The sequence below is a fragment of the Callorhinus ursinus genome, unplaced genomic scaffold, assembly GCF_003265705.2.
Source record: "Callorhinus ursinus isolate GAN/ISIS: 27379988/994484 unplaced genomic scaffold, GSC_fseal_2.0 scaffold84, whole genome shotgun sequence".
NCBI classification, from domain to species: Eukaryota; Metazoa; Chordata; class Mammalia; order Carnivora; family Otariidae; genus Callorhinus; species Callorhinus ursinus.
This window is the reverse complement of record NW_027397146.1, coordinates 687,290-701,575: the sequence shown is the minus strand read 5'-3', so window position 1 is coordinate 701,575 and position 14,286 is coordinate 687,290. Positions and strand designations below refer to the sequence as shown.

The 14,286-nt window shown below is 50.5% G+C and overlaps 1 protein-coding gene across 5 annotated transcripts in view; it reads right to left on the bottom strand.

The window, feature by feature from the left end:
* Positions 1-14,286, bottom strand: part of MTMR1 (myotubularin related protein 1) — a 65,184-nt gene that overhangs the window by 13,060 nt on the left and 37,838 nt on the right. For all 5 annotated transcript variants that reach the window (XM_073887875.1, XM_025862787.2, XM_073887876.1 and 2 more), the window contains 3 exons: positions 8,528-8,713; positions 7,903-8,109; positions 2,859-2,951 (listed from right to left, as the gene is read on the bottom strand). In XM_073887875.1, the coding sequence (XP_073743976.1) occupies positions 2,859-2,951; positions 7,903-8,109; positions 8,528-8,713 (486 nt within the window). The remainder of the gene's footprint in view (positions 1-2,858; positions 2,952-7,902; positions 8,110-8,527; positions 8,714-14,286) is intronic.

The following is a 14,286-nucleotide window of genomic DNA, read 5'->3' as shown; positions in this document are numbered from 1 at the left end:
AACATTTCATTAGAGGAAGTAGCAACAGGCTAGAGTAATACGAATAGAAGATTAAGTCTCATGATTCATAATTTCTTTTGGTCTCTTCTCCTGGAAACTATACCATCTACCTAAAAAGTATGGGCTCAAAAACTCTAGAAATCCACAATGAAATTCTGCACCTCTTGAGGAACAAAAATATGAACCACTATTAAACCGATTCAAAAGGGCAGAGAGTCTATTAAACTATGGTTATTGTAGAATCTTTGAAGACTCTTTTCTGAAGAGCCCCTCAATTACTTTCCCTTAGATCCTTTTATATCAATTTGTCCACACAGGCTAGTTCACTTTATCCTGAGATTTCAAACAATTTAACGCGGATTTAGCTTACTTGATTTAGCAGTAGGCAACCTCCAAATAAATTAATCTTATTACATTAATGCATCTTTCCTAACAAGCTACATGTCTCATCCACTTGTAACTTAACTGATAGACTGAGCAGTGATATTTCTGCTTCTATTGCATTAACCATGTTGTTTTAAGAGACATTAATTATACACATTTCATGGACAGGATCTTAGAGCTGAGAGGCATCTGAAATCTAATCTAAACCCCTTGCTTTCATTCTTAAAATCCAATAAACAGCACAAAAATGATCTAGATTAGACATGAAAATAGGCACTAAACAGTATGAAGAATGGAAGGCAGTTTGAGGACATTACACACACACACACACACACACACACACTTGGCACTTGGGAGGAAGAAGCTACCTCACATCCACAAAAGTAGTGCTTATCCCCTCAGAAGCATTTTTTTTTGTGTGTTCAACCTTGTTACACAATTTTTCTAAAATGCATTTTATACTTCTTTGTTTTAACCTGAATGTAACCATCATTTAATTTTGTTATTGGCTCAATTGATACAAACAGCAAGAAGTTCACGGTGCTACATAACAGTGAGAACCCCGGCCAGCCTCCGTGCTTTCGGAGTGTGCGTTCACTGCCATCTGTCACTCATCCCAGCGGTGCCCACCTCTGAGACCACCCCTTCCCCTCGCCCCCCCTCCCCCACCCGCCCTCCAACTGGCTGCTCTGAATCAGCTGTGACCTGGCACTGGGATAACGCAAGAGCCCCATCAGTCTGGGGAGGCTGGGTGTAAAAGTAAGTTCTCAGTGTGAGCCTGAGGGCTCTGGGAGGTCTCCTCTAGCTGATCAGAACTCACCCCCCCTTTTTTTCCCTTTTTTTTTTTTCCTTGTTTCTGAAAGTATGCCTGTTCTTTCTAGATCCTTGCTACTGCGACCCGTGAGAATGCAGGCTCACAAATCAGACTCTGCATTTTAATAATATCCCCGCATCCAGTGCCACCCTCCCTCCAGTGTTAGCAGGTCTGGGCGGGCCTGAATTTTCATCATCTCTAAGTCCCCAGGGGAAGCTGAGGCTACTGGCCCCAGGACTTAAGTAGGACGGAGCCCTCACTGGCACCTCAGAACCCACATGGGGAATGTTCCAGAACTACATACATCTGGGCTTCTCCCTCGGCCCACAGGAGGAAGGGTCCACAAGGTCGGGGGCCCAAGCATGTGCATCTTTAAAAGGTTCCAGGTGCTGACAGTGTGCACGCAGGTAGACAGTGAGGCTGGGGTCCCCCAGATGGCTGCTGAGGAACTGCTGCTGGAAGGGGTCTGGGCTGAGGTGGAGTGGGGCAGCAACAGCACCGTAGTGGTGCTCAACCTCTCTCCTGCCCCCCCCCCCACACCCGCACTGCCAATAGTGGTGCACAGCGAGGGATTTCACAGACAGTGGTGCATCCGACTTTCTGGGCTTGGGAAGCAGAGGTCCTTTGAAAAGGTCCTAGGGTGATGGTAATAATGTGGTCAGGAGGCTGTCATGAGCGCCATGGCTGCTGATGGAGTCACTAGAGGTCGCCAGCAGTCTTTCCAGCTGGTCCTCTTCCCATGACTAAGGCAGCCTAGCCCAGACCTCCAGGCCAATAGGAAGGAGAGCACCCAGGCCATGGTTCTCCATCCTCTGGCTCTCTCCCCGTACAGGCACTGGGGAGACTACCTGTCTTCTAGTCTCTCCGTCTTGGTCTCTCTGTGTCTGTCTCTGTCTGCATGTGTGTCTCTGTCTCTCTCTATCCCCCCTCTCTGTATGCCACTCTTGTCTCTGTCGCTCTCTCTGGCACTCTGGCTCCATCTCCTAATCCTGACGGGAAGACCCCAAACTTGGGCTCAGATGTTAGAGACCAGGAAATCAACAACACAGACCTCAGGGCCTGCTCTGAACTGAAGCCATCACGGCCCTACCAGCTTAGGGAAGAGGGAATCCCTGTGTGGCCGCCTTGCTTACCAGGGGCTCTGTGCACCAGGGTTTGGAAACTAAGCACCAGCAACTTCCTATCCGCCTCTGCTTCCTGGACACTCCCTGCCCTCAGCGACTCTGCCGCGGGGGCGCAGGGCGTTGGGGCCCAGGGCAAGTGTGCAGACTCCTGGGTTCCCGGGTCTGACACCCGCCCTTGCTGGCAGTTCCGTCACATTCCCATTTCAAACACGCGGTCCGCTCAGCAGGGGACTGTGCCTCCTCACCAGGACGGGAAGGCAGAAAGAACCGCAGAATGGCAGGAGCAGGGCCTTGGTCGGCATTACTGGTGGGCAGGAGGGCTAACAAAAGCATTTGCACGAGAATAGGAACTTTTGGTGAGAAATTGATAGTCTCTAATTTTCTGCTTATACTTCCAAGTGAATTAGAATCAAACCAAGTTAAATAACAGAAGTGGTCCTATTTTTACACACATAAACACGTCTTCATTTTGAACAAACATGAATATTTATCTAATCTTCAACTTTAAGGTCAGAAATACACTTGAAATTTCTCACCTGTCTTGTCATTTGCCAAACACAATCAATAAACTGAAGAAATATAGGGGATCGGTCAGCATCCGCGTGGTTGTCATTGCCATGGCCCACTCTCTGAAAACAAGAGGTTAAGCATGTGAATGCGTGCCACATTCCTCTCAAAAGTCACTTAAAATTGCCTAGTGGCAAGCCATCAGGTGTCATTTGTATTTCCCAAGACCTAAACAAATTCTTGGCACAGAAAAAGCACTCAAAAACGTTCACTGAATTGAACTGACGTCCATTGCTCTTAGGAAACAAAATTTCAGTGTTCAAAAAACTGTACTTTTATGTGAGGACTGTTTTATAATTTCACTTTAATATAGTTGAGTTCAAGAAGTTATAAGCAAGTGGCCAGTAAACTTTTCAGTCCCAGTGATGGGGTCAAGGCCCGGCCACCGCACCAAGTGCACAGTGTCAATGTGGGACTACTGATTAGCTGCTCAGAAAGCACATTACAATGGCCATTTCCGCCACAAATGGAAAAACAGGTTTTCCCATTTTTCAGAAATGTCAGGAAGTCTGAGAATCAAATAATAATCTACACATTTTAACCAATTCTACAGGACTCAGAGAGCCCCCAAATCTCACACTTGAAATGGTAATGGGGAGTCCTTGCTCAAGGCAGCCAAGTGTTGTGTTCTTCTGCAGTTCTGAGACATTCTTGACATCCAATAGTGTGTTTCACACCTTTCAGTGTTTTAGAATATACTCATAGATGCCTGGTAAAAGTTAAAAGAACTTCAAACACAAACGGGACAAAACACTGAAAATGTCAAGTTAAAAAACAGTTTGAGAGTGAGCATTCTAAGAGAAGATTCAAATACTCTGATAACTAAGCAAAAGGATGAGAAAGAAAGAAACATTACAAAGGTTTGATGCAACCACCACATAGAAAGCACGAGAAATACTGGGTCTCTGAAACTGCCAGCAGGAGAGACATAAAAACAAGGAAATCCATGCCTCGTAGTTACAGTAGTTGGTCTTCTTTCTTTTATTGGTTTTCGATGGTGGTGAAACATACAGAACATCAAATGGGCCACATTTTAAGCATACAGCTCAGTGGTATTAAGTACATTCACACTGCTGTGCAGCCACCCCCACCATCCATCTTTCCAATCTGAAACTCTTCCCCATTAACACCAGCTCCCCCCCCAACCCACCGTGCCCACCAGTGTACTCTGTGTCCCTATGAATGTGACTGCTCTCGGTCCCTCTTACAAGTGGACTCCTACAGTATGTGTCCTTTTGTGACTGGCTTCTTTCACTCAGCAGAAGGTCCTCAAGGTTCATCTATGCTGTAGAATATGTCAGAAATTCCTTCCTTCTTTAAGCTGAGTAATACTTCCACTGTATGGACAGACCACATTCTATGTATCCATTCATCTGTCGATGGACACCGGGGTTGCTTCTACCTTTGGGCTACTGTGAATCACACTGTTTATAAACGTGGGTGTGCAATTATCCAAGTCTCTGTTTTCACTCCTTTTGGGTGTATCCCCAAAAGCAGAATTGCTGGATCACAGGGTAGTTCTATTTTTAATTATTTGAGGAACTGCCATGCTGTTTTCCACAGCAGCTGCATAAGTTGACTTATCTCTGCACTTCCCCTTTACAAAATAATTTGTAGAACCTGCTCTTCAGTATTTAAGGCACCTTGGGAATGGTTTTGCACGACCACTCGCAATTTAAGATTCATTCTTTTAACAGCCGTTCACTGAATTCCTCCGGTGTACGCAAGGCATCTTGCCTGGCCCCTGGAATTTCAGGGCATGTCATGGTGTCCCAGAGAGGCCATGCTCTTGGCTACACACCTGAGGCACCAAGATAAATGAGACAAAGTACCCGGGCTAAACAAATAGTTCACCTGCAGTCTAGTCGTGGGAGAAAGACCTGCAAATAACAAGGGCACTAAAATGTGCCCAGGGCTTCCAAGTCCGGAATGGGTATGGAGGGGCCACAAACGAACAAGTGACCAACCTAGGATGGGGCAGAGGTGGGGCCAGAGGCGGCAAACCCCACAAGTCACAGTCATGGAGGAGGTCGCATTTGAGATAAACCTTGAAGGACGGAAGGATGTGCCTACTCCCTGGCTGGCCAGGGATGCACTGTAGTAGAAGCAGTGGGAACAAGGTGGGGGGTACCAAGAGCACCATAAGTAGCTGGGCATGAGGCAAGGGGAGGGAGGCGAGACAAGGCTGGCAAGGTGGACGAGGCCAGATCACCAAGGGCCTCAAAGGTTATGTCGAGGAGTTTGCCCACGACCGCATAGGCCACGGGATTCGTGCTGGGGAATGGCAGCACGGGAGCTGCTTCTTGGAACGCTCCATCTGGCTGCGGCGAGGACAGTGGATTGGAAGGGGATAGGTGACAGAGAAACTAGTTAGGAGGCTGCCATCACAGCCCCACGGGAGACGGGCAGGCTGGAATGCAGGGGGGGCATCAGTGGCACTGAGGAGGAGACAACAGATTTGAAACACGTGTATTTAAAGACGTGGGACCAGTCAAGATCACTAAGGTATTAAGCATAGAGAGAGAAGAGAAGCAATCTGAGGACTGAGCCCTGGGGCACCCCAACACTAAGAGGTTGGGGAGAGAGGGAGGACCAAAAGATAGGCGGAAATTCAAAAGGCTGTGGAGACCCAGAAGCCAAGGGAAGAGACGGTTTCTAGAAATAGGGAAGAACCAACAGCATCAAGTGCTCAGGCCAAATAAGAGAAGGGCTTGGCAAAGTGGCAGCGAATGGTGGCTGGGACATGCAGTTTCGGGGTGGGGTGGGTGTTGGGAGGAGGAAGCCTGGCTGAAGTGAGTACAGGACAGCTTTATCGTAAAGGGGACAGATCTTTGCGGTGACAGCTGGAGCAAAAGTAGGGTCAAGAGGGTTGGTTTCCAGGGTGGGATAAATAGTGGCATGTTTCTATGCCAGCGGGAGCCATCTAGGCGAGAGGGGAGGGGGAGGCAGGCCAGAGGCAGGATGACGGACCAGGGGGGGAGGGACAGGAGTTGGCCTCAGGGAGGAACTGAGACGGGCTCACTGACAGCAAGTCCAGGGAGGGTGGAGTATAGGGAGGCAGTGAGGAGGTGGCCGCAGGCTTGAAACTGCGGCTCGGATACTGGCTCCACCCTCAACAGCTGGGTCATACTCCTGAAATCTCAGTTACAGCAGCTGCTTCGGGATGACACATGTAACATGTGCTGGATGTGGACACGCAGTGGTGCTCAGTAAACTGCAGCCGTTATGAATCTCATGGTCTTATTACCATGACGAACCCCGCATCGGCACGTAGGGACAGAAGCGGAGCGTGCGCGCACACCCCGATGCGTGCTGTGCGTGGCCACCGCTGGCTTCTCAGTCCATAACCTTTAGCACCACCCATCTAGTCAGGGGCCCCTGCCCGCTTCCTCTCTCCCAGAACACATGGTGTGGGGAGGAGTGGTGGAAGGGAATGGCCTGGGAGCCTTCAGAGGTGACCAGATACAAACACTGGGGAGAACTTCACTCGCCCCCCCCCCCCCCCCACTAAACCTACCTTTCCTCCGGGCCCGGTCCCAAGCATCTGACATACATAAACTCACCCCTGCTGCACAACACACCACCTCAGAGAAGGGGACCAAGGCACACAGAGGGAAGGGGCACAGTGCAGAGGAGGCTCCGACAATGGCCCCCGAAGGGCATGTGGCTCACAGGCTGTGGAGCTGCCTTTCCTTCTTCTCATGGCCGATGTACTTGGTAACCCCATGGCAGAAGCCACCGAAGCACCCCCCAGCCACTGCCCATCCTCCCGCTCTCTAGGAGTGGGTCTGAATGAGGCTTCAGGCATATTCCAGTGCCATGCACAGTTAAGACGAATCCCCAATGGCTCGATGACTGGGACAGACCAGGAACGGACAGCCATTTACACTAAAACACCAACGGCAGTTCGAGAATAGCTACCATACTCCTAGGTATGTCCTCCAGTGTGAAAGCTGGCCGCTGCAGGCCGAATTGGGTACTGCCCCAATTCCTCCGCTGGCACCCTAAGCCCCAGGGCCTCGGAATGGGACTATACTTGGAGACAGGGTCTATAAAGAGGTGATTAAAAGGAGGCTGGGAGGCTGGGCCCTAATCCAGTGTGACTGGTGTCCTTTTAAGGAGAGGAAATTTGGATGCAGAGAGAGGCACCAGGGAGGCGCACACAGAGGAAGGGCCATGTGGGCACATGGTGAGAAGGCGGCCACACACGAGCAGAGAAGACACGGTTCAGGAGAGACCAACCCTGCCGGCACCTGGATCTTGGACGTCCAGCCTCCAGAACTGGGAGACAATACATTTCTATTGTCTAAGCTACTCAGTTTGTGGTACTCTGCATGGCAAAAACTTGTACGCCAATGTTCATAGCAGCATTATTCACAAGAGCCAACTGGTGGGAATAATCCAAGTGTCCATCAACAGAAATGGATAAACAAAGGGAATACTGCTCAGGTATGAAAAGGAAGTAAGTTTCTATATATGCTGATATGGATAAACCTTAAAAACAGTGTGTTTAGTGAAATAAGCCAGTCACAGAAAGACAAATGTTATATGATTCCACTTACAGGAGGCACCAAGAACAGGCAAACTGAGAAAGACAGAAAGCTGGTTAGTGATTGTCAGGGGCTGGGGGAGGGGGAGATGAGGAGGGACTGCTTAACGGGTACAGGGTTTCCTTTTGGGGGTGAAGAAATGTTCTGGAACTAGAAAGAGCTGGTGCTTGCACAACATTGTGAATGTACTAAATGTCACTGAACTGTATGCCTCAAGATGGCCAATTCTGTTATATGAATTTTACCTCATTTATTTTAAAAAAATGACATACCTACACTAAAAAAATTTTCAAAAAACAGAGTGCCCTACCAAAAACATACCATGCTGAGGTCCATGGTATTCTATTATGCCGACTCAGGTCCGACACAGAGCAGAAAGCCCACATGTGTGTGTGCTGTGTGATACACACATGCATAGGAGAGAACAAAACAGTCAGGAAAGTACCTCACAGTCTCAGCTTACCAGTGCAAACCTATGTCCGAAGCTTATCCACTCCTTCTCTATCAGAGCCTCGAACCCTTTAATGGTGCGGTAGTAACTGTCCAACATCAGCATAGCCAGAGACGTCAGCTGGGCTGTTCGGTCCCAACCATCGCTGCAGTGCACCACCACCGAAGTTTTCCCAGATTCTATCTTATCAGCAATCCTTACTGCCCCAGCAAGAAGCATCTTCAGAAAAGAAGGCACATTAGAGCAGGCTACGTTTAATTTCTAGGACAGCAAAAAATAGTTCTGTGGAGAATGTTAAGAACTTCAGGTCAATAAACCAAACAACGCAGTCAAGTGAGGATCACTCAGAAACATTAGCGCTGGGGGTGGGGAACATCCAACACTAAGAAAAATGATGACAGTAAATGCAGTCGTTTATTACAGGGCCACAAAGTACATTCCAAACCTGATCTGACGCAAGCAGTATCCCTCAACAAAGACCACAGTCTGAATGTTGCCTGTGGAAACTATGAGAGCCTAGAGTACTGCAAAGATGTGCTTCTTTACAGTGCTGAGAAACCACGTGGAGACACAGATTTATGGCAGGTACACAGAGAAATCTTAACCAGAAAGCGTGTCAAGGACCAGCCCCCTTTACCCTTATATACTCCAGCCAGTGCGTCCCATCCACGTTGGAGAGCCACCGTGCCTCATCTATCGAAGGGTACACGATCTCTTTCAATTTACGCAGGGACTCTCTCATCACGTGGATGTTGTGGATCTCCAAGAACACGAGCTCCGCGTTGGGGTAAGCACTTTCACTCTCGTACCCTCCACCCTTGGCCTGTGAAAAACAAAAGACATAACAGCACTGCATCTGAGCTCATACTTTGATTGTTTCTAGTGTTATCAGAAAGAGACCATTAAGGAAGCAACAAGGCCATCTGTGTATAATAAACCTCCTAATCCTTGTAGGACTCACCCCTGGCTGCTGGCACAAAGTACCACAAACTAAGCGGCTTAAAACAACAGCAATGTCCTCTCACAGCGCTGGAGCCAAAAATCAAGGTACCGGCAGGGCTGTGCTCCCTGAGAAGCCCCTTGGAGAGGATTCTTCTTTGCTTCTTCCAGCTTCTGGTAGCCCCAGGGGGTCCTGGTTTACAGACACATCACTCAAATCTCTGCCTCACCATCACATGGCCTTCGCCTCGTGTCTGTCTCTTCCTCTAAGGACCCCAGTCAGACTGGATTACGGCCCACCCTAATTCAATAGGACCTCATCTTAACTTGATTACATTTATAAAGACCTCATTTCAAAATGAGGCCACATTCACAGGTACTGGGAGTTAGATATTTGGCATATTTTTTATGCAGACACAATTCAACCCATAACAATTGTCCTGTACCCATCATCAGTTTTTAAACCATTAACAACTGGATCTTACTCAAGGCGAGTTAATTTTTAAAAGTTCTGTCTGTTAGTGCCATCTGTCCAAACAGAAAAAGTTGTAGTACCACCAAAATTTCTGTATAATAAAACTATTTGTAAATCCCAACAAGGAGGTTTAAGCAATTTAAGTAAAATAAAATGCAGATGAAACAAAAAGAGGGGCTATGGCTGACCCTTTGGTAATCTCATAACAAAACCTGATCTATAATTAGCTTATATTTTGTGAAGGTCAACATTCAGAACCCATCTGTGATGAGAACACAGACAAACTGAAACCCGGATATGCTGCTGGTGGGAATTCAAACTGTGCAGTCCCTGTGGGAAAGTTTGGGGGCTCCTCAGATTTAAGCCCAGAATTACCACGTGACCCAGCCATTCCATGCCCACTGAACTGAAGACAGGTACTCGAACAAAAACTTGTCCCTGAAAGATAACAGCAGCATTACTTGCCATAGCCAAAAAGTGGAAGCAACCCACTTGCCCAGCAGTGGAGGAATGGATAAACAAAATGTGCTCTCTCCATACAATGGAACATTATGCAGCCAGACAAAGGTAAGAAGTGCTGGTACATGCTACAACATGAGTGAACCTTAAAAACATCACACGGAGTCAAAGAATCCAGGCCCCAGAGACTACACGTTGTATGATTCCATTTATATGAAAGGTCCAGAACAAGGAAATCTGTACAGAGAGAAAGTAAATTAGTGGTTGATAGGAGCTGGGGGGCGGGGGGGGGGGGGGACAATGGGCAGCAACTGCCAGTGGGCACAGGGTTTCTATCTGGGGCTATGAGAGCATTCTGGAGTTAGAGGGGATTGTTGTACAACATTGTGAATATACCAGAAGTCACTGAATCGTAAACTCTGGGACAGTTAAAATAGCCAGATTAATGTTATATGAATTTTATCTCCAAAGACATAATAAATGCATCTGTGAACCCAAAGACCACACCCTTCATTTCGTCTCCAACCACTTAGCGTGTGGCTATTAATGCCCTGAGCTAAATACTGGGGTGACAAGTGGAGACCCTGGTCCTCAAGGCATTCACAATCTGGCAGGGCAGGCAGGTGAGGAGAGGGACGTGTGCAGCACAGGGGGGCAAGTCCTTTGCTGCAGGAGAACACGGGGTGCGCTGGGGGCACGTGGCCAGGCCTGGGAGGCTGCCAGGAGGACAGAAGAGATGTCGCACCGAGAAGAGAACACAAGTCAGGAAAGCTTTGCCGTGGGGAGAAAGGTCAGGAACACAGGGCAGAGGGGCTATGGCTCCCCGAGAGGCGGGCAAGCAGCTGAGACGAGAGCTGTGGTGTGCGGCCAGAGGGCAGCCTGGGGCTGGACGGCGCAGGCACGGGGAGAGGGTCAGACCCTCACTGTGGCAGACCACTGGCTGTGCTGGGCGGAAGGGCCTGGAGGAGGGCGGGACCTCCCGCAGGGAGACCAGCTCGGAGACGGGCACTCATCTGGCTGAGGGACCCGTGGCGGAGGCAGCAGGGCAGAGAGAGAGATGCAGCGGACTGGAGATCTTGAAGGGGCAAGACACGGTGGCCGACTGGGGCGATGGAAGCAGGAAGCCCACGAGGAGGCAGTGATGCCCAGGATTCCAGGCCGAGCACCCCAAGAGTCAGTGGTATCCTTTCTTGAGACCAGACTATTACAGAAGGAACAGAGTATTCAGCTTTCAGCGTAGTGAGCGCAAGGTGCCTGTGAGAAATGGAAGCAGAAAGGTCTGCAGGCAGCGGTCCGCAGCTCAGAAGACAGGTCTCAGCTGTGGCTACCGACACGAAGTCACTGGCCTATGGAGGATATTGGAGGACAGAGGTCTGGCACGCCATGCTCAAGGTCAGCAGGTAAGCCAGGGGAGAAGCGGAGGCTGGGAGCCTGAGAAAGGCCAACGTCTAAGGCACAGAAAGCAAAGGAGACTGAGAAGAGCTGCCAGACACTAGAGGAAAAAGAAAAAAAGGAAAAGAGTATTTTGAAAAGGAAAAAGTACTAAACTACCAAAAGCTTGAGAAGTCGAGGAAAAGAAGAACTGAAAAATACACACTGGATTTGGTGAGCGCACCACGAACGGTCTGGGCAGAGCCGGGGACGGGAGCTCGCTTCACAGGCCGAGGAGGCGAGCGGCCGGTCGTGCGTGCCCCGCATCTCAGGGCGAGAGCTGCTCCCAGAAGCCCGTCTGTAAAGGGCAGGAGAACAACAGCGCCAGCTGGAAGGGGGCGGTGACAGTGGCTGGAGGGGCAGCTTATGCGTGCAGATGGGAAAGACTTCATGGCAGAGAGGAGATCACTCGGCCACCGTAACAGGAGGCTTCTGTGGATGGCAGTACAAGGCAGCTTCCAGGTCTGGTGGCAGGAGGCTTGGTCCCGCCTCTGCACAAAGGCAAGGTCAGCTACTGAGGATGAAGGGGGTGGGGCAGGGTTGTACATTAGAAAAAAAAGTCATAAAGGGGCTGAAGTGGCCTCTGGGGAGCCCGGGGGTGGGGAGGAGGGACTTCCAAGCATCACCGAGGGCCCAGCTGAGGCTGGAGGATTCTAGCATAAATCTGGAGTGGCTCCAGCCTGCACACTGTGAGCCTTTCGTTCTCATGGAACATTCAGCAGTCTGGGGCACTGGCAGGAGAAAAACAGGCAGGAGAACGGAACTGGGCCAGGTGGGGTGCCAAAGGGCTACTGAGCCACGGTGTTGGCTGGCAGACATTAGGCAGGACAGTCTGAGGAGGCTGGGCTATAGGCAGGAGCACAGGAATACGGGCAGGGCCGAGAGGGAGCCGGGGCGGGGGGCGGGGGCACTGGGGCCTGGGCCCCCATGCACAGAGGACAGGCCGCAGAGTGACCTGGCACAAGAGGCTGAGTCCGAGAACCCAGGCTACATCTAAGAACTCAGCAGGGAAGCGGTTCCGGGGAAGACTGGGCTGCACGCGGCTAAAAGCCGCTTACCCGGGCGCAGGAGCAGGGGCTAAGCAGGGGAGAACGTTTGCAAGTGGCGAATGCGCCTCACAGGAAAACAAGAATTTCGTGTATTTGGATACCAGCTATACTTCAGGTTATTTCACAAAATTCTAGGCGACGCTTTAACTTCAGTGAGACACTTTGCAACACCCACTACGGGGACAAAGCAGTCTCGAGCACAGTCCTGCCTCCATGACAGAATTGTATTTTCATAAAAACCACTGAAGCATCCAATGAAGATGCTGCTGACAAAGGAAGTAACACCACAGCAGAGGGGTGAAAGGCACAGACTTGGCGGCAGGGAAAAAGGGTTTGTGATCCCAGCTCTGCCACCCAAATGGTTATGGTGCCCTCACCTCTCTGCACCCCAAACCTTCCCACCTGTAAGACTTTCAAAGGGCCACTGTGCAGATTAAATGCTAATTAACTAAGTAAAATCAAGCACGAGGAGGGCAGGACTACCTCAGCGAGCACCTCCCACGTTTGTAGCCCAGCCCCTGCCCGCCGGAGCCCCGGGGCCTGGGGAAGCCGCTCTGAGGCAGTGCACTGGGCTCAGCTCATCCAGGCCTTCAGCACTGAGGAAGCCCGTGCTAAGGAGGGGCACCCGGAGAAGGTGTTTAAAGGCAATTTGTTGCCCAGAAACCGATCACTAAAGATACAAATAAGACAAATGACAATCCGGAAATGAGGTTATGGAAGTAAACAGATGCAGAGAACAGGCACCTGGAGGTCTTGAGCCAGAGGGGGAAGGAGGGTGACAAGAGGCCCCACCTGTACCCCAGAAGGAACAGGGGAAAGGGGCCAGAGCGTTCTGGAATACAAGACTTTGCTGGCCAGACTTCTCTGTATGGGGGCAAAACAGGGTTCTGGAGAGAAGCCGGAGATGTGGGAACACTGTTCCCTGCTAGCCCCCAAGGCCCCAAGAATAAGCCGAAAGCAGTGGTGGCAGGGCCATCCCCAACCCTCGTGGGAAGAAGAAACCCGAACACCCCAGGGAGCAGCTGGCTGAAGGATGGACTCAGGTTTCCCTGCTTTCACACAGCTGTTCTGCGCTTGTGGCAGACCTGCCAGGCCACCTGCCCACCAGTCTGCCAGTCTTCAGCAGCAGGGGGAGGTTCCCAGGTGAGAGAATGGGAGCCTCCTAGAGGGCGGACACCTCCCAAGGGCCAGAGGAACAAAGTGGCAGGGGCAGGATGCCCAAGTCCACACACCTCTCCTGTAGTGGACTACATATTTTCGTCACCACAAAATTCATGTGTCGAAGCCCTAATCCTTAAAAAGATGATGTCAGAAGATGCGGCCTCTGGGAGGGGTGAGGTCAGGAGGGTGGAGCCCTCATGACGGCATTAGTGCCCTTATAAGGAGAGACAGGAGACCGTGGGCCTCATTTTGCTCTCGGCAGTGCGAAGACATGGTGAGAAGGTGGCTACCTACAAGCCAGGCAGTGCGCTATCACCTGACACGGGATCTGCTGTTACCGTGACGTTGGACTTCCCAGTATCCGGAGCTTTGAGAAATGTCTGTTGTTCATAGGCCACCCAGCCTCTGATATTTTGTTGGAGCAGCTTGAGCTAAGACACCTCTCCCACCCAGCTCTCCCACTGGATGCCCCTCCCCTCCTGACATCGAGGACCTCTCCCTCCCTCTTTGGGGTCTCCTCCCACCACCTGAAGCACCCCGTCCTCCCGTGGGTTCCTCTCCGGCCTTCCACAGATGGCTCAGGTGACTTGGACTCCTTTGGTGGCTTTGCCCCTGCCCGCCCCCAGCCTGCAACCACCACCCAGCATGCCACCGGGCCCCAATCTCAACCTCCAACCTGACCTTTCTCTGAGCTCCAGAGCCTTATCTTCCCCACTCAGGCTCCTCAAATGCAACCGTTAAAGCTAAGTTCCTTCCCTCCACGTTCACTTTCTCAAGAAACAATCTGACTGAAAACCCTTTGGTGCCATCACACTGGCTCCATAATGGAGTCTGGACTTTTGAGTTCCCATACCATGCCACTTGCCATCAGGTCCCCTACAT